The sequence below is a fragment of the Podarcis muralis genome, chromosome 4, assembly GCF_964188315.1.
Source record: "Podarcis muralis chromosome 4, rPodMur119.hap1.1, whole genome shotgun sequence".
NCBI lineage: Eukaryota > Metazoa > Chordata > Lepidosauria > Squamata > Lacertidae > Podarcis > Podarcis muralis.
In genome coordinates, this window is record NC_135658.1 from 30,320,871 (window position 1) to 30,341,748 (window position 20,878).

Here is a 20,878-nt window from a genome sequence, read left to right on the forward strand (position 1 = left end):
ATTGAGTTCTGTATTGTCCACTCCCTGACTAGCAGCTGCTCTCCATGGTTTAAGGCAGGGAACCTTCTTACCCCTTCTTGAAGATACCGGGGATTGTACTTTGGGCCGTCTGCATTCAAAGCACATGTCTGATTACTGTTATAGAAAAATCAGCTCTTCTCCAAACTGGTTTTATTTATTATTAACCCAGGAGCTATTCTGTGTGGGTGGCATATATGGTACATTTAACTCACAAAGAAATTGGTGGTATATCTTGAAGCTGGGACAGCTCACTTGGTAGAGCATGAGACTCCTACCCTCAGGGTTGTGGGTTCAAGCCTCACATTGGGCAAAATGACCTCGGGGTCATGAACATTGGGCAAAAGATTCCTGCATTGCAGGGGGTTAGGCTAGATGACCCTCGTGACCCCTTCCAGCTCTACAGTTCTGTGATCTATGACTTCCTACAAAGGCAGAGAAACCTGCAGGACAGAAATAAATCTGGCCTTGTATGTTTTGGCAACCGATTTTGTGAGGCCACTTTTGCACAGGCATCTGTGTTTCCCTGCTCCAGCTCTCCAGAATTTCCCTGATGTGGCTTCTTTTCACATCTTGCTAGAAAGAAAAGAGAAGTGGTGGGAGGAATTAAATGTCTCGGAAGGGGTGAGGGAGTGGCGTTCTAACAGGGGAAGGCTGAAACTGTTGACTTTTCTTTCAGTGGCTCCTGCAGTTTTGAGCAGACTCCTCCTGAATCCTGAGAGGCAACAGAGGTTCCTTTATGGTGTGGGGTTTCAGGTCTGAAAAGTGCCCTGCCACTTGGCACTGGAGCCCTCGTAGCTGCGATAAGGACAAAACAGCTTCACCGCAGCAGGAAGAGGAGCAGCGGTGGCAGGATCAAGTAAGTCTAAGGGGCTCGCTTTCTCTTGGCTCAAACAGCAGGAAGGAAACGGGAGCGAGTGGATGAGTGGCATCTTTGACTCGAGTCTCTGTTGCAGGCTGAATGGACCAGGCTAAATGGGAGCTTGATCACGTTTACTCCAGTGGAAGGATTTTCAGCGTAGAGAGCAAGGAGGACAGCTGAAGCCATATTAGAAATGATGAAAGTCAGGAAAGGGGTGAATTTAAAAGCATTCATTGAACTCAGGTCTTAGTTCTTTCACTTTCAGGTTATCTCTTGTCTGTATTTTCAGCTGACCTTGTCTTCAGGGGGTTTTTTTTTAGGTAGAAGTGTATCTGCCTGCATGTGTAAGGAATGCAAATGAACTTAGTCTGTGCTTTCCAGCCTTTTCTGATGTTCTCCTAAAATTTCCTTTGGGAGCATAGGAAGCTGCTTTATACTAAGTCAGACTCTTAGTCCATCTAGCTCCCTATTGAACTGACTGGCATCTTCTCTCCAGTCTTACCTGGAGATGCTGGGGATTAAACCTAAGGCCTTCTGCACGCAAAGTTAATGCTCTGTTATATTTATTACATCATCTTTTCCCCTTACAGGGACTTAAGGTGGCTTACAGATTAAAATAAGAACAGCTGAAAGTGGGGTGGGGGTGGAAAAATTAAAAAAACCACATACAGATAATTGCAATAAAAACAGCATGGCCCAGTCAGTACAGTCATACCTCATGCTGCGTCCGCTTCAGGTTACGTGTTTTCGTGTTATGTCCCACGGCAACCCGGAAGTACCAGAACGGGTTACTTCCGGGTTTTGCCACATGCAGAGAAGCGCTAAATCGCACCGTGCGCAGATGTGGCACTTCATGCTTGTGTCAGTTCTGTGTTACGGACGGGCCTCTGGAACGGATTCCGTCCGTAACACGAGGTTCCACTGTGTCTTATTTCGTGCTTGCACCACATGTCTTTCTGTATGGGATATCCTAACACAGAAGCGGGGAACCCAAGGCTTGGGTGCTTCTTTGACTGGCCCTTGGGACTTTCCCCAGGCTGCACCCTCACTGGCCCTGCCCTGCTCTCTCCTTGAGTGCCTGGGTGGATGTGTGTGTGTGCACGTAGAAAGCTCTGAATTTTTCTTTTGCTGGAATTTAGCCTTCTGTACAAATCTGAGAGTCACATCTGTTGCCTCATCCCCTTTTTTGTCACACAGCTCTGACATATGGCATCCAGAAGGTTGACTGCAAGAGTATGCAGCCCCTGGACTGAAAAACTGTTCCCCACTCCCGCTTTATAAATTTATTTATGCAGTGTCTTTGTGTCTGTGGTTTTCAAATGCTTAAAATGGGCCATTAGTTACTGGGGAGAAAAACACAGGCCTTTTCCATTCAATGGCATATATCCACACCAAGTCAATACAGAACCTTGCAGTCTCCTATTTGCAGCCATTTCTCAATACACAAAGACACCATTGCTATATATAATTGTGAATAAATAAATGAGCATTACTGCCAAAGCTGCAGTCCATAGTTAATACTGGAAAACAACAAAACACCGTCAGATAATATATCCTATACTTGCACCGTCAGATAATATATCCTATACTTGCTACACCATGTCCTGAGGTCTCACGATCACAGTGCCTTTCACCATATTGCTTATTTTGAATGTGTATTAACATTATTATTTATTATCTGCCCTTCACCCTAAGGTATCATGGTGGGTTACAACAATTTAAAAATACATTAAAAATGGTTAAACAAAAACATACAATTACAAGAAACAAATTACAAAACATAGTGAACCCTGAAACTACACATCTCATGAGTTGGTGGTATGGGGAAAAAAAACCCTTTTTGTCATCTTTCCTTGTATATTCCACTTGCTTAGTAAGTTGCAGGTTTGTTGCAAAGCATTATTTGCTTAGAGGGCAGGTGCGAATCATAGTTTGCTGGTTTTAGAGCTTGCCACAAACTAGTAACTTTAACAAGTGGAAACAAGATACTGCATGTGAGAAACTGTCCATGCAATGGCTTAATTCTTGTGCTTTTTATTTTTCTATCCCTGTTACATATTTAATCACTTTCTACAACTTTTTAAAAATTTCTGCTTAGTTGATATTGCACTTTTTAACCCCAGTGTATTTATCTCCCTATTTTTCCTGCATCATTTGTTTGGCACATAGCATTGCAAAGATGCATGCCTCAAAATCACGTACCTTGCCTATCTACCTGCCATCAGATCATATATTCAGAGTACATGCTTCAGCCTCCCTACTTCATTTTTGCATAGCTGTTTGCTGAGCTGAGACTGAAATGCCATGCTTGAACTTGCAGATTGATCAATATGCATGTGTGTGTGTGTGTTTAGCATTTAATGAGCTTGTTTTTTACCCTTCTGTATTACATTTCTCCTACTGTTGTATTAATAATGTACTTGCAGGGGGAGGAACCATTGGTGACTTGCCCTATTCTAATGCTACCTTGTCATCTTAGGATGATATGGCTGATGAGGAGAAGCCGGGGGGTGGGATTTTAAAGGCTGCTTTCAAATGTATATGAAAATAGGAGTCCGCATGTGTTTTGGTTCCCTTCACTTTCTCTTTCCTATGTATGATTATTTAAACGTGCAATCATATTGTGCTCAATTTTTCTATTTAGGCTTAAAAACTACTCCGGGAAGATGTGAGGGAGTTTTGTGCCCCAGGTGTCCAGCCTTTCATCTTTTCTTTTTCAAGCTGAGATAACTTGTTCCCCCTGGGCTGGGTCCCCAGCAAGAAAACTGTCCACCTGACAGCTGTTTATTTAAAATCATCGTATGCTACCTTTCACCAAAATGATTACAAGTTGGTTTACCTGCTACTCACCACCCCCAACAAAAAAAAGTCGCCCACCACAGGAGTATATCTCCTGTTTTTATGTACTACAACTCCCATCATCCCTGAACATTAGCCGTGATGGAACCGATAGACCAAAATATCTGGAGGGCACCAAGATGGGGAAGACTGCTTTAAACTCTACCTGACCCAGAGTGCTTTTTTTGAATCACCCAAGAAAAGGGGAGTTCATACATTTCTTGAACAGCTTGTAACTTGTGACTACTTCATGCGAAAAGATGCCTGCATTGGAGGAGGTTGAATTATTAGATGACCCTTGTGATCCCTTCCAACTCTGCAATATTATGATTCTAGGTTCTTAGGTAATTCATATGTTTCTTGAACAGCATTTATACTAATTGGTTGCTATAACATCTCTTCTCAACTAAATAGACTCTGTACTCACTGGGGGCATAATCCAAAACTTCCACTCATGCAGCCCACATGCTCTCTTGCCCCACAGAATATAGGAACACAGGAAGCTTCCTTATACCAGGTGACACTGCTCTCCACCTACCCCAGTTGTCTATCTAGCAGCTGTCCAGGCTGTTAGGTAGAGGGGTCTTTCCTACTCTATTCATCCTCTCTTGCCAGGGATCTTCTGCATGCAAAAATACGCTTTGTCACTGAGCTATAGTTTCTTCACAACTGCTTCCCTAACACTAGGGAAATTAAGATTTTATCTATGTACTAAGGTTGCAGTTTTGGAGCTTGATTTATTACAGAGGGAGGAAGAAAACCTCACTTTCCCACGGCCTGTGTATTTTGGTTTCACAGCCTTTGCACAGCGCTTCTGTTTAAAGGGTGGAGGGGTGATGGCATAGAATGACCTTTTCGTCTCTCTCTGAACAGGTCGACTCTTGTAATGCCTGCCTTCCGCTTATCGTTCAGCTAGAAAGACATGAGTTCAAAAGTCAGAGGAGACTTGTCAGAATGCGGTGTCACAGAACTCCTTGTTTCGTCTTGACTTTCCTGCTCTCCTCGAAGTGCACTGTGACAAGGAGACGTCAAGGACAGTGTCGAGGGAGCAGCGTATAAACCAGGCAAGGCCATGGGCTTGAGCTATGCCAGCCTTCACGTCTCCTACAAGCTCAAGCTGCTCATGCTATTCACCTTGTGTGTCTTATTGGTGGGTTGGGCCACTTCCACTTACCTAGTGGATGCCGTGCACGAAACTCCAAGAGCAAAAAGCATCGTGGGGAGTTTCCGAAAACCAACCACTATCACAGAGGAGCGAACGGAAAATCCAGACAAGAGCACCATGCCTACTGTGAAACTGCCCATAATGAGGCCCCCGTGTCCCTCTCTGTCTCCGTATCTGCGTAAGTTGATTCAAGTTTTCCAATCTCAGTCTTAAAGCAAGACTTCATGGATTTGGGGGCTTTAGCTAAGAAGTCAAAGAGGGGAGGATTCCTCCCCCCCAAAAAATCCTTAAGGCATTGGTGGGGAGGGGGGAGACTTCAGGCTTGTGTGCCTAATCAGGTCTGCCATGCCTCCCCATTGGACCTGCAAGGCTGATTTGACAAAGCCGTATCCACCTGTCATACCCCGATGTTATACAAGGTGTTGGGAGTGAGGCAGGTAAAGTCGCAGCTGTGCCAAAAAGGAGATTGCACCTGCAGAGCCCTGTGTATAGTGCTCTGTGTGGTTCTTGCAAGCCACCAATGATCAGGTGATTGGTGGAGCTAGCAGGGAGCTGTCCATTAGGCTTTGAAGCCCCAACTATCAACAGATTGTCAGGGCTTCAAAGAGCTGTGCAGGGCTCTCTGCAAACACCAATGATCAGCTGATTGTCAGGGCTTGCAGGCCTCGTGGGATGAAAACAGTTCAACTGGTTTCATTGTGATGTCAGGTGACTGACAGGTGGGCAGTCCCTCCCACCTTTCACATTTGGCCCACAGTAGGTGGGGGAGATAGGGATCCAGCCTGCTGTCCAGATCCAGTTCCTATCCCTGTCTTAAGGAGAATTTATCATTTGCACATAGATGAGAAAACACTTGTAGCTTGTAAAAATCAGCATTCTGTTTTCCTCCTGGCGTTACATTTCTCCATCTGACATATCTTCTAGTACTATTCAAAAACATGATTCATATGTCACAGTTCTGTGGCTGAATCCTATGCCAACAAATATTAGAATTCCATGGAGATCCTTTGAGAAATTTCCATTTCTGTGCTGAAACCTGTGAGATGGCAGCCAACAGTGCTAACGTGAGCATCTCCTCCATAATTGAGGCACCCCACATGATTCCACTATTCAGATATTGCTGGACCAAGTGGAAAAGCTATTCCTGTACCACACCAATAATATATGAGTCTGATCTTGATAACAGGGATGATGAACTTGTGGTCATCTTACCTTCCACTGCTTTACAATTTTTACAGAGTTCCCTTTATGGTTTGCGGTTACTAGTTCCCAGTTTTGGGGTTATGTTTCTAGCCTGCTCTTAGGATTATGGTACAGAGTCAAAGGTAGGAGCCCCAGAGAACCTCTGGATGGAAGGCCTAATTGACAGCTGACCACACTGAGGAAGAATATTGCTTGCCCGCCTCCAATAATCCTCCCCTTCTCCCCCAGGTAACTTAAAGAGTAGCTTACTGGCCAAATCTTTGTTGTTGTTGTTTAGTTGTTTACTCGTGTCCGACTCTTCGTGACCCCATGGACCAGAGCACGCCAGGCACTCCTGTCTTCCACTGCCTCCCGCAGTTTGGTCAGGCTCATGTTTGTAGCTTCGAGAACACTGTCCAACCATCTTGTCCTCTGTCGTCCCCTTCTTCTTGTGCCCTCCATCTTTCCCAACATCAGGGTCTTTTCCAGGGAGTCTTCTCTTCTCATGAGGTGGCCAAAGTATTGGAGCCTCAACTTCACGATCTGTCCTTCCAGTGAGCACTCAGGGCTGATTTCCTTAAGAATGGATACGTTTGATCTTCTTGCAGTCCATGGGACTCTCAAGAGTCTCCTCCAGCACCATAATTCAAAAGCATCAATTCTTCGGCGATCAGCCTTCTTTATGGTCCAGCTCTCACTTCCATACATCACTACTGGGAAAACCATGGCTTTAACTATACGGACCTTTGTTGGCAAAGTGATGTCTCTGCTTTTTAAGATGCTGTCTAGGTTTGTCACTGCTTTTCTCCCAAGGAGCAGGCGTCTTTTAATTTCGTGGCTGCTGTCACCATCTGCAGTGATCATGGAGCCCAAAAAAGTAAAATCTCTCACTGCCACCATTTCTTCCCCTTCTATTTGCCAGGAGGTGATGGGACCAGTGCCCATGATCTTCGTTTTTTTGATGTTGAGTTTCAGACCATATTTTGCGCTCTCCTCTTTCACCCTCATTAAAAGGTTCTTTAATTCCTCCTCACTTTCTGCCATCAAGGTTTTGTCATCTGCATATCTGAGGTTGTTGATATTTCTTCCGGCGATCTTAATTCCGGCTTGGGATTCATCCAGCCCAGCCTTTCGCATGATGAATTCTGCATATAAGTTAAATAACCAGGGAGACAATATACAGCCTTGCCGTACTCCTTTCCCAATTTTGAACCAATCAGTTGTTCCATATCCAGTTCTAACTGGCCAAATCTAGCTGCTTACAAAAGATTTTAGTGTATAGTTCCAAGTTTAAAAAACAAAGCATCCAATAAACCTCTTCAGTCTCCGAAATGGCTTCGCAGATTCCTAAGCATTTAAGTTAATTTGCTCTTACGACTTACAGCAGCTGTGTTTATAGTTTACGAAGATGAGACTGAAGTCATGCCTTTTCCCATAGGAGGCCCTAGCAAGCTTTTCTTTAAGGCATCTCTCACCCTGGAGGAGGTGCAGAAAGAGAATCCTCAAGTGTCAAAGGGACGCCATCGCCCAGAAGGCTGCTTAGCTCAGCAACGTGTCGCAATATTGATTCCACATCGCAACCGAGAGAAGCACCTGTTGTACCTGCTGGAGCACCTTCACCCATTTCTGCAGCGGCAGCAGCTGGACTATGGCATTTATATCATCCACCAGGTGGGTCCATACAAAACATCTGCAGCTAGAGATGAGGGGTGAATCCAAACCTTCCTGCCCTGTGGTTGTGTCTAGAGGTCTTTTGACTGTTGTGTCTGTTTGTGCAATTGGGGATCAGAACACTGCTTCAGGCACATTCCACATCATTTCCCCCAGTCCTGATACAAATCCATATCCATATCAGTGTGTTACCAGTGGTTAGGAGTCCCCATGTGCACCGGTCCTGATGAGTTTCGTCTTCTGCTGCAAGAGCTTAAAGCAGATCAGATGAATTAAGCGGAGCGGGTGGCAAATTAACTTTATGCACTGTTGGTAGAGCATTGTTCTCAAAGCTGCCAGGCTTGAGAAATGTGTCTTGCTCAAATAATTGCCTGTTTGTGTCCTGGGGCTTGGCTCGCGTTTTCATGTGTGCCTGACTTCCTTCGGCTATGCTTGGTGAAGTTCCCTTGCACTCACTGCTTTAGAGACGGTGGTTTTTGTAAAGAATAAAATGTTCTTTGGCCTTCATCTTCCCTTGAGTGCAAAATGTGGCAGCATTTATAGCAATAGAGACACACATTCTTGGCTCACGCTTCATGTTTCATAAGTCAGTCTCCTATTAATAAATAATACGTTATCTAGTCAATTTTTTATTTTTTTAAAAAGGATTACAGTGGAAACTGGAGATGGTACATCTGGGTCTCTTGCCCTCCAGAGCTGCTTTACCTATGCATTATTTTATTTGCTGCTCCTGTTCCTAGGCTTGTAGGCTACATGGATCAAGACGGGGTCAGAGGGGGTATAACGCAGCCACATCGCTGTAGCAAAGCAGGTTTGGGTCTGGTATGGGCTTGGATAGGAGGCTTGGGAATCCCATGTGCACCACCTTGAGTTCCATGATGGATGTAATACTCTTAAGTAGACCAAATTGACATTGGTTTGATGCTCTTTTGTAGACAATTACATTCTGGCTTAGTGGGAACCTAAATGAGGAATGTGATAACCATTTCCAAATCTCCTGGAATAATACAAATTATTGGGGCTAGGGGATGAGAGTTCCATTCCTTAAACTGCACCAGTTTTCTGCTCAGAAGTAATATTTGCACATGTATTCGTCATCTAATCAGGCGAGGTGGGCTAAATTTTTAGATAAGCTTTCCTGGCAGAACACTGAAGTATGTTGCAAGTGTTGTACACTTGGCTAGAACTTCTTTCCACTTTCCACTGAATTTCTACACAGCGATCCTGGCATCTCCAGGTAGGCCTAAGGAAGACCCTTGTCTGAAGCTGTGAAGAGCTGCTTCCAAGTCATTATAGGCCTGGACTGGGGAACCTCTGGCCTGGAGGACAAATGTAGCCCTCCAGGCCTCTCTCTGTGACCCTCAGACCTCTACCCATGTCTGTCCCAGCTTCACACCCTTCTTGAGTTTGTTTGCCTGACTGGAATGTATCCTTGAACTCAGAAGGACATCTGAAGGCAGCCCTGTATAGGGATCTTTTTATTGTTTAATGTTTTATTATGTTTTTATATAAGCTAGAAGCCACCCAGAGTGGCTGGGGCAACCCAGTCAGATGGGCGGGGTAGTAGTAGTAATAATAATAACAATAATAATAATAAAATAAAATATGCCTCTTGCTCATCTGGATGGAGGATAAGATGAGAGTGTGAATGTGTGTAGAAACTACCCTACTATACAAGGGTAGGATTTTTATTTCATTTTTACCGAGGCATTACGTTTTGTCTTTGGCCCTGCCCCTACTGACACCTGGCCCTTGGAAGGCTGCCCAGGAACAAATGTGGCTCTTGAGTTCAAAGATTCCTTTCCCCTGTTGGAGACAATACTGAGCTAGGTGGACCACCTGTCCTTTTGCAGCACCTACTTTTTGCCTGAAGCTGCCTGGAATCTCAAGTTCAGTGCTGAAGTGACAACTTGCTTCATCTTGGCAGTCTCAGTCTAATTTAAAACAAAAGCAGCTAATAGTATGCCATTAATATTCATTTGTCAATACTTGGTTTTTATAAAACCAGCTCTGTATGAAAGAGAAAAGAGGAGCTCTTTTTTCCTTTTAAGAAGGCTTTTCATCTTTTATTCATTTCCTGTTTGCCTGGTGAATGCTATTCCGGAAGAGTTCTGAATGCTTTTGTGAGTGTCTCTGTTCTCCATAAGAAAGTATACACATCCTTGCCATAATAACAGGCTTTAGGTTGCTGAAGGAGTTTCTCTCAATGTTAAAAGAGAGAAGGAAAATATGTATTTTTTATATATGTTTGTAGAAGAATAAGTGGGGGCAAAACAATATTGTCTGTTACACAGAAAGGAAATTAATATTCAATTTAAAATCATCTTTTATTGTAGAGTGAATGAAATATGGCCAATGCTAGTGAACTTTACAATGCAAAATATAAGTTTGAGGCTGCAGTCCTAATTATTCTTACTAGTGAATAAGCCCCATTGAACACAGTGGGACTTACTTCTGGGTAAACAAGCAGATGATTAATACTGTCATTCCAAGAAAGGAGTCCATACCCCTGTATTTTAAAACTTAAGTTGCAAACTGAATACTAAATGTTTAAATTATCATACCTCTGTTGTAGTCAATGACCATGGGTTGTGGAGATCTTTCCCAGCAACTTAACAATTCTGTTATAAGGTAAACAAGTAAAACTACAAGAACAAAAAATAAAATTTCCAATTTAGCCCAAGACCTAGGTAAAAACAACCACAAGACATTTGAATAGATTAAGCAGCAATAGTTCAGATGGAAGAGCTACTGATTGAGGCAGTTCTAGGAGGGGAGCAGTCAAACGGTATCTGGTTTCAGCCAAGTTAATGGAGGGCACCGTTGCTGCCCTGTGTTCTCCTTTACAGGCAGCCAGGAAGGGTGGCTGCTGATGGGATGAGAGACACTGTATATGCAAGACGAGTTGTTTGCAGCTAGAGCTGGATTGGGCTCAAAACACACATATGTTTTTATTCATTTATAATATTTCCCTTACCTTTTCTCTCAATCCCACAGCTGCTTTTGTGGTACAGTTGCTGTGAGCCAGGAAAGGATACTGTAAACGTGTGATCAGGAGAGCATCCTGATAGGAAGTTTACTTAGTTTTAACAGGTCTGACGTAAATTGCTTCCTTTTCTTGTTTGCAGGCTGGCAGTGCCAAGTTTAACAGAGCAAAACTGCTGAATGTGGGATATTTGGAGGCCCTGAAGGAAGAGAACTGGGATTGTTTCATATTCCATGACGTGGACTTGGTACCAGAGAATGACTTCAACATTTACATGTGTGGCAGTCAGCCAAAGCACTTAGTAGTGGGTAGAAACAGCACAGGCTACAGGTAGGAGCTGGGAGAGAGAACTTGCATCTTCTGAAGAAGAGTTGATTTGCATGCCCTTTCATAGTGATACAAGTAGGGACGCTAACAACAGGTGATTACCATTGCTTGAATTTTGCAAGCAGAATTGAAGCAGGCACCCTAGCCACCCATCCTGTGTGCATGTGTGCGCGCGCACACACACACACACTGCAACCCATCTTGGTCCCCATGAGAAAAAAGCTTGCCTTGGGAGCCATCATAAGACAGAAGGTGGATACAGTTTCTGGGAAGGTGAGAGAGACCTGGCATGACTCACTTTTTCCTCTGTATGTTTTTCTAAGCAGGGGTGAGCAACTCTGCTCCCTCTTGAGTGTAATCTGTAAGGGACCACATGTCATCACATGAAGCCAGAGGCAGGTGGGCCCAGATCAAAGTGTGGGTGGGACTACCCCATTCTCTTTCTTCTCCACCTCTCTTTTCCTCTGCAGTAGGCTGCTGGTGGATGGATGAGTTATTCTTACAGGTGGTATGAGCTGAATGCTGGGCAAAGGGCTTCTGAAATTAGACCCAACAGCTACATAAAATTAGCCTTAGGGCTGCTAGTTGCCAGCCTGGCAGAAAGATGTGGAGTGCCTTTTATGTATATATGTACACAGCCTTACCCATCTTCAAGGAGCTTCCCCTACCAGTTGTCCTGTCCATCGTATTTTATATCTGTAGGGGTTTTCCCATTTCACAGAGTGAAATGTCTTTGAGTCAGATTTCATGCCACAGGTGAGCTAACACTGCTTGCTCAGGACATGGCAAGGCCCCTGAGAGCATATCTCTACACACACTTCATTATTAATTTTTTGCTTCAGCAGTTGGGTAACTGAACATTTTTTTGGCTATAATATAGTTTTTGATAAAGGCTATGTTTGGGTTTATGCCACTTTCTGAAAAGACTTTTTCTCCCCCACTTCTTATGTGTTCTAGGTTGCGTTACCAAGGATACTTTGGGGGTGTAACTGCTCTAACAAGAGAGCAATTTTCCAAGGTGAATGGATTTTCTAACAACTACTGGGGCTGGGGAGCAGAGGATGATGACCTCCGCATCAGGTAATTGCACACCAAACAAAGGGGGTGGCGTAGACTGTGGATGATGGGAGCTCTTTGGCTATGACTCATATGTTGCTTAAAATGAATGCAGAAGGGGAAAAGAAGTGCTATGGGCAAATTGGAGATGAGAAGCTTAGGCAATATAAATAGCCTAAATAGGGATATGAAATCTTGACAGGAGTGCAGACACTAGTTTGAATTGACCGCACTTAGATGAGATCATTACGGGGAGTTACTGGTTGACTAGTGACCAGAAACTGTCTGCTTGCTGGAAGGGTTGTAGCTCAGTGATAGAGCATCGGCTTTGCATGCAGAAGGTCCCAGGTTCAGTCTCCAGGTAGGGCTGTGAACAACTCCTGCCTGAAACCCTGGACAGCCACTGTCAGTCAGTGTAAACAATTCTGAGCTAAATGAGCCAATGGTATATGGCAGGTTCCTATGCCCCTATCTTTTAAATTGACCCCCTTGTACCTAACCATTATTTAAGGCCTTTCCTAACGTGGGCAGCGGGAAAGAATCCTGCTTTCTCTTTATTACATGTATATGCTTAAGTACTAAAATTGGTGAGGACCACCCACCAAAGAAATATTAAAAGGAGGAAGGGAAGGAGGACTGTAAAATGGGCACAGCATTCAAAATGAGGTGGGGGGAGGGCTCGTAATGCACTTTTGCCTCAAAGCAGCATCTAAGAAACATCTATGATGCTGCCACAATTGATTTCTAGCTGGCAAAACACACCTGCAACAAACTGCCTTATTGCCCTTGAAAAGCAGGTGCATCACAGCAACTAAGGACAAAGTGTGACGAGGGGAACCCCCCCCCCCCAGAAAACAAACCACTATTAGCTCCAACCATTAGTTTGTTTTCTTGTGCTTACTATTAGTGGCAAACTGTGCAGATATTTTAAGAGTACAGTGCTACCTTGGTAGTCGAAAGCCTTTGTTGTTGAACAAATCGGCTCCGGAACGCCGCAAACCCGGAAGTGAGTGTTCTGGTTTGAGAACGTTTTTCGGAAGCCAAATGTCTGACATGGCTTCTGTGGCTTCCGATTGAGTGCAGGAAGCTCCTGCAGCCAATCGGAAGCCGTGCCTTGGTTTTTGGACCGTTCCGGGAGTCGAACGGACTCCCGGAACAGGTTAAGTTCGACAACCAAGGTACCACTGCATTTCAAATTTTTAACTTCTCGTGTAGAAAGTTGAGAAACTTCTGGACATTGACAGCTTTGCACTGAGAGAGGTACAAATGTCTAGCATATCTGTTATGCTATGTTCCTGCTGCTGTCGCTAGAAAAAGCAATTTCTAACACATTGAAGCCACAGAAATGTGCAGCGTGTGGAATTAAAAAGAAAACAGTAATCATGGTAATATTAAAACATTAAGTCTCCTGTAAGATGTGTATCATAATCAAATTTCTCATAAGTCAGCATTTCTGAACTGCTGGCTCTTCTTGCTGTTGTTGGGGAGTCTTGCTTGCCAGCTGCATTGACAGTTTGATTGGCTTTTGGTTACTGCTGCCTCAGAGAACTTGTCCTTTCTGTTTACCTTCCTCTCTGAATGTCAACAGAACTGCCATTTACAAGAAAATAAATACTGCAAGCTGATAAAAAGGAAAGATAGAAGCATTGTTCCTCTTGACTGAATGCTAAAAAGGGACGGGCTGGGATTGAGAGGCAGTCTTTTTCTGTAGATGGCAGCAATTTCCAGTCCCAGCTGTGTTTATCTCTTGCAGGAAATACAGCAACGAGTCTTGTTGCACCTTAAAAACTAGCAAATTTATTATGGTATAAGCCTCTTTAAAAAAACAACCAGAGTCTACTTCATCAGACACAATTGATTTAATTAACATGGTGGCACTTTATTTCCTCGACCATCTTCATGGTGCAGCATGTGCCTTATTGCATTAGTAATGCTGCTGAAATTTTGAAAATATGTCACTGATAGCGTTATTTTTTTCCAGAAGTCAACTTTGGCTCCTTTTGAAAGTTTATTTATCAGCTGGGTCCTGTAGGAAGGCATTTAGTTTCTTCTTTCTCGAAAACCATAAGTATCCTTGCATCTTGTGAACCAACTGTTTAAAAAAGGAGTTATTTTTCAACCATGTCAACTGGTAATTTGATCCGGGGTCTCTCCATATCTCTGACTTCTCTTTCTCCCTGTACCCTTCACTGAGGTCTGTTTATTTGCCAGTGAAGTACATGGATGCTGCACATGTCCAGCGCTATCAGTCAACATCAGCTACTTATTTTATGGTTCCAAGATAAAATAGCCTAAAGGAGTGGCTCTTAATTTTTTTATGATGATCTGCAGACCATCTTATTCCAGAGTCTAGATAAATTGTCGCTGCCAGCTTACAGTCCCTGGTGCATATACCCTTCCCCTGAGATGAGTACATCAAAGCCTGGAGGAGCTGAAATCCAGTGCTGGCAGCAATTTCTAGTCCCCCAGAGCTCTGGTGGACATGGAGTAGGATCAACATGCAGCGACATCTTCAATTGCGTGGTCTGAGTAGCAGCTGTGCATTCTGGGTAGGGCTCACGATGGGCAGAACTACATGTTACACAGGCATGCCAGCTCCTGGTGGCTTCTCCTCCCCCTCCTAAGGAAAAGCAGAGTTGAGAGGAGAAGCTAAGGAACATGGAAGTGGTGTGTGCAATTGTGCTTCCTCCTCTGCATTCCCAATCCCTGCTGCGCCTCCTGCAGGGTCCTACTTGAATTTTGTAAATGGAGATAAAGTCTTGTCTAGAATTCTGCAAAGGGAAAAAAATCAGCTGGGGGAACAAAAAGTTCCTGGGCAAATGTGGTGGGCAGGCTTCCGTGCTCCTAATCTCCTCATCAGAAAACTGTTTTTCCTTGGTTGGGGGATTCCTATGTATTCTTGTATGTAATTTGCAGTTTGTGGCTAGAGCAGTGGTTCCCAGATAGCTAATTATTGAGGATCCCCTATTTTTTAAAAGCCAAAGCCACGGACCCCCTACTTTTGAAAAAAAATACCTCTATGGTCATTACCTGTGCAAAGCAATTTTTTGAAGAAAATGTGGGTTAGCCCCTAGTAGGCAAAGGATTGTAGATATACTAAAAACAGACCCTAAAATTTGTGATATTGCCACAAATTGCCTATCCCCAGACAGTAGGAAAAACTTGTCCCCATTGCTCCACTACAACTGAATAATAATAAAAAAAGCAATTGTGTCCCTAACGTGCAAGTGTTCTATTTGCAGAAGGCTTTTTTTATATGAGAGAGTATTCAAACATGCCATTCCTTACTTGTAATCAGAGATGGTACACCTTAGCAAAACTTTGCAGCATATGGTTCTGCTAACTGAAGGATCTTGCACCTTCAAGACATAGGTGAAGGCTTGGTCAGGGCTTGATACAGTATTGGTGAAGACTAAATAGAAAACAGCTGGAATTTTGTAATGTTGGTAATAGTAGCAGTAGTAGCTTTAGTAGTGATGAGAATAATTTATTATTATTTAGTCCTCCTGTGCCCAAGTTTCATCCCTGGCTTAAAGAGATTAATTAGTTAAATACAGTACTTATTTTGAGTGAGGTTTTAATTCTTGCTGTTTGCTTAATAGGAACAACCAACTTCTTAATTTATTAGGATTCTGCCATACATCTGTTTCCTCCCACCCCCAAATGTAGCCACATAGCTTCCCACAGAAAACATGGAAACAACATCCATGCAGGCTGCCTTTTGCACTAAATAGGCCTGGGTCCTCACTGTGATGGTGGCTTCACTTTATTGCAAGCAAAACCACTTGGCTACCTCCAGCTGGCGCTGGTAGCAGAGGGACTTGGGAACAGCAGTGGTTTCACCAGCGATATACAGCTGAGTGAAGGCACTATCCCACTCTGCCCTCACACCGGAAGAGGGAGAAACAAGCTGTATTGGAGAGGAGCAATACAGCTTGTTCCTCCCTCCGCTTCTCAGCTGAGGGGTGCATGGTTGCCGCTCCCTTCAGCCAAGCAATTAACGGAGCCTCCAGCCCACCGCTGGCTCGTTCAGTTGGGGGGCGGGAGGCCTCTTCCACCCCCCTGCTGAGCAGTTCATCAAAGCCCCAATGCTCCTTGGCTTGCATATGAGCCTGAGAGGCATCGGGACTCGCTCACTGTGTAGGACTGGGCCATGTATCTCGGCTGTTTCTTCCTTTCCAAAGGTGGGAAGAAGCAGCCGAGATCAATTCCAGTCATGGTGATATGTCAGCGTATACTGGTATTTAGCTGCTGATATATCACAATGTTGAAAAGGAAGTATCGCCCAGCCCTAGCACTAAACTAAATCATCAGAGGGTGAGCTGTTGTGCTAACCATAGTAGCAAATTGCTTAGCTCAGAGGTTTTCAACCTATTTGAGTCCACAGCTCCCTTGACCAACTACATTCTTTCTGTGACTCCCCTGTGGGAAAACATGCTCTGAGCCTCAGAAGTCTAGTTAAGTCACCCTTTCCCTGCAGAGCTGGCAGCCCCTCACCCCTTCCTTGTGAAGTGTTTCCTCTTCTCCCCTCTGCTCAGCAGGCATTGCACAAGCAAGCACAAGAAAGCGCAACACCTTCCCAACCTCCCACTTGTCTGTCCATTCCCAACAGCAAGGGCTTGGTGGACTGGCTGGCTGGGCTCCCTCACCCACTTGCTTGCTTACTCGCTTACTCCAAGGCTGCCTCAGCTCCTGGAAACCAGCACCCCGGCCAGCCCCAGAGGCACCATTTACCTGGGGAGCTTGTAGCCAGGGCTGCTGCCACAAACAGCCTTTGGGCAGCAGAGATGTGAGAGGGTATCAGAGGAGGGAGGGAAGGAAAGAGGGATGGAGGCCAGTGCTCCCTGTGGCACCCCTGACCATCATTTAAGGCACCCCAGGGTGCCACGGCACACTGGTTGAAAACCACTGGCTTAGCTATTTCCCTTGTTGGATTTCCAAGATGAGACAAGAATCCCAAATGCATAAGGCAAGAAAACCCTACCTACAAGCAGTGGGATAGACCATTAAACCTGATAGTCGTTGAATGGAAATAGAAGTTCTTTTCAGTTAAAAAGTAGAGAGCAAGGGGAAGGGATTGCTTACCTTTTTTTTTTATGATAAGCATGTGAATCTACCCTGTGGAGCAAGCCGTTTGCACTCTCTCTTCCCCCATCCCCCTCCAATTGCAAGAGCCCTAAGAAACTGTATCAGAGGTTTTTGTCCAATCCCAGCACACTTGCCATCCAGAAACTTTTCCACAAGTTTTTCCCCTGCCAGCAAGCAGGTGCTGGTCGTGAGCAGAGGCTAGATGATCCGTGGATGACTTTTACTGTGCAATTAACAAGATAAGTGAGTCTATGGCAAGGGACCCCCTGGGTGTGTGTCCTCTGGACCCCTAGGGATCCCCGGACCCCTAATTGGGAACCACTGGGCTAGAGAACGTCCATACTCAAAAAGAATGTCCTTGGTGCTGCTGTCATCCATGAGTCCAATAGAGGGCAGCAGTTCCCTTTGTTATACTCTTACAAAACGAAGTCGGGTTATAAAGCAGAGTGGGAAAGGGTTTGGGGTTTTTTTTGTTTGGGTTTGGTTTTTTTTTAAGAACTTGTTTTTGCTCAGTGCTGTACTGACGCGCTGCTTTTTGAGTCTGTTAGTTACTAGTGATTAGTTAGGCCTTGTCCTTCAGCAAACTGCTTCTAATTGTAAAAAGCCTTCCGTGGATTTTGTCCCTTCAACGTGACTGCCTAGAATCCCTAAGCAAATGAAGTCTTGAGCTGTAATACCATCATTATTGGTTTTCTTTCACTGGTTGTTTTACAGCTCTGGGTGTCTCTGTTTGGCATGTGCACTATAGGAAAATAGGAAGCTATGTTATATCGAATTAAGCCACTGGTCTGTCTAGCTCAGTATTGTCTACACCTAGGGGTCAGGAGCCCACCTCCCACAAAGACATTTTAAAGGCAATAGAATGTTAATCAGCCAAAGGCCTGGATATAGAAAAACCTTTTCACCTGGCACCTAAAGACACAGTATGTAATTAAATCTGCTATACTCAACAGCTAAGGTCAGGTGCAAGCTGCATCCCCCTCCCCCATGATCTCTTTCAGTACATACCTTTGGGTGAAGTGGGGTTCTAACCAGAATATGATGGTTTCTTAAATCAGCGGATGGACAACCTGTCTATGGCCCACCCACAAGGAAATCGGATTAGGAAGAAGCAAACTAGCACTTGCTAGCCTTGATTCTCTTATTTGCACAGCCAGATTGGAAGCGCTAAATGAATTTAAAAGGCCCCAAAGTTTGCCCCACCCCCACTGAGGGATATCTGAAAATTTGAGACGGTGCCCCACATTTTTAATAGCAGAGGTAACAGTTAAGGGTCTTCCATCACAGCTTGTACAAAAATGCACAGTGTGGCTGTCATTTCAGTTGAAGTTTATAGGGACATGCACTAGGGGAAGTGTGAGTCAGATGCCTATTGTTTTATAGTTTTGAGCTGAGGGAGGTTGGGAGGTTCTGATCATCATTCTCAAGCCTCACCCCCCCCCCCCCCCAATCTCCATGACATGCTTGCAAATCATTGCTATATTTGCATTTAGAGTTGAAATGCAGAAGATGAAGGTTATCCGGCCTTCTCCTCATGTGGCCAAATACACAATGATCTTCCACACGAGAGACCGAGGCAACGAAGCAAATCGACAGAGGTGAGTCAATGAGGTCATATTATGGTAGTAAAACTAGGTGGATGGGAAATGGGGGGAAATGCGACATACGGTCTAAGCCAGGGTGGCCATTATGGTGCCAGAAGTTTTGGACTAAAATTTCCAACAGCTCCAGCCAGCATTTCCAATGGTCAGGGATGATGGGCATTGTCTCCTGCAACATCTACAGGGCACAACGTTGACTAACCCTGGTCTAAGCATAGTGTGGGCACGGTACCCATATGAATGGATTGTGAAACACCAAGCCTGACAATATATCATATATAGAAGTTGTCCTTGCTCAGGTCTGTATTGCCTCTTAAACTGCAGTTTGCATCTTTGGCCACTGGAACTTAAGATTCATCTGCTTTCAAAGTTTTACATAGCGTACCTGTCTCTAAAACAGAACCCTCATGATGTTTTAATTCATGCCCTCTTTTCTGTTCTCTCTCCACCCCACCCTACCCATTTTTATTTTTAATTGTTCAGAATGAAACTCTTGCGTCAGGTATCTCAAGTGTGGAAAACAGATGGGCTAAACTCCTGCACTTACAAGCTGCTCTCCGTGGAACACAACCCTTTGTACACCAACATCACAGTAGACTTTGGCACGCCGACCAAGATTTCATAACCATCTCTTGTGCCTAATGAACAGTATGGATAACGGAAGACAATTTCCAGGGCCGAGAGCAAGCACCTACCTTTTTGTTGGTGGTTTCCCAGAATCAAGTACATTACAGGGGGAAGAATAGGGTTCCCCCCGCACCCGATTTCTAGTAGCTTTGTTAGATGTTTCTTCCTGGACTTCAGGACAGTACTGGCCAGTTGGCGACTGCGGTTAACTTGAATAACTCTATGATCATGGTTTTTTCTTTGATTAAAAATATTAATTCCTTCCTCTGGAGGGAATTGACTTCCACTGCCTGAAAGCTATCTGTTTTGATAGCTGATGTTGAATCTCCACCATTTTAAAGTGGAAACAAGGATATAAGGACAATACTGCCATGCTTTTTCCAAGATGCAAAGTTAAAGGGCTTCTTCATCCAATGGGCAATACTCTTTTAAGTAGGATAGCCCTGTTGGAAATGGCTTTTTCTTCAGCCAGTTGAACAAGCATTCATCATTACCTCCTGAGGTAAAGGTATCTGATGCCATCGTGTTAAGAATACCTACAGGGAGAATGAGGGAGATTTGAAAACTTGCAATAAAATATGGAGCATATTGAAAAGTATTCCATTGTCTTGGTGAAGCTTTCCAATTACATTGTCAGCTTAAGGGTGCGTGAGAAACCTTATTTAATTCTGCAGCTGGTTTGTAAAAATGTTTGTGGTGCCGTTGCCTAAGGACAGCAAGAGAATGCAGAGTGAGAGGTTGTGGAAGTAAATATTGAAGCTCCTCCATGCAGTTCCTCAAAGGCATAATGCACACATGTAAAATGGTCTGGAAACAACTGCCGGGGGGGGGGGGCATGACAAAGTGGTTGTGTAGCTTCTAGGTGCATCTTCTAATGCATTTCAGGCCGCAGTACTAAAAGTAGAATTTGTTTTCGGGGAGGGGGAGTGAAGTTTCAACAGTTCCTAGAAGGAAATGTTTTGCATTTTGAAGAAATTATACAACTGATATTTGCCCACTGATCCTGAGCGTTTTTCAATAAAATAGTTATTGGATTTGGGTGGGTGTTCAAAATGAAAGTGGGCTGTAATGCTTAGAATAGATAAATCACCGAGACTTACATCAAGTCATGACTAAGTCGCATAGACTTCATTAGACCTGCTCCTATGATTAAGCCTTTGTTGTTACAATTTCAAGTTGTCTGTCTGCAAATTGCTCCGTAGATACCATTTGTCACTTCACTTAGTGGATATGCTTTCAGTTCCCCCCAGTTTGCAAGGCAGATACAGGCCACAACTGTCTGTGCATGCGTGCATCACTGCAACCTGGAAGTGGTCAGAAAATGGGCTGGACAGAGGAGGGACTGGCTTACATGTGCTCCGCCGACACATGCGGGGGTCAGGAATGCATCCCCTGTGCAAAATGGCCACTGCCTATACGCAATGCGTATTTTGTGGGTGAAGTGACCAATAGCAACT

At 44.3% G+C, this 20,878-nt stretch overlaps 1 protein-coding gene across 2 annotated transcripts; it reads left to right on the forward strand.

The window, feature by feature from the left end:
• Positions 1-738: 738 nt before the first annotated feature.
• Positions 739-20,019, forward strand: B4GALT4 (beta-1,4-galactosyltransferase 4). 2 transcript variants are annotated; one of them, XM_028726524.2, is made up of 8 exons: positions 770-877; positions 3,525-4,062; positions 4,592-5,061; positions 7,504-7,736; positions 10,865-11,052; positions 12,007-12,129; positions 18,687-18,791; positions 19,278-20,019. In XM_028726524.2, the coding sequence occupies exons 3-8, from the start codon at positions 4,791-4,793 to the stop codon at positions 19,417-19,419; spliced, it is 1,062 nt and encodes a 353-aa protein (XP_028582357.2). In that variant the 5' UTR covers positions 770-877; positions 3,525-4,062; positions 4,592-4,790; the 3' UTR covers positions 19,420-20,019. The 2 variants fall into 2 exon arrangements, with proteins under 2 accessions (XP_028582356.2, XP_028582357.2); XM_028726523.2 differs by lacking the exon at positions 3,525-4,062 and having other exon boundaries at positions 739-877.
• Positions 20,020-20,878: the final 859 nt, after the last annotated feature.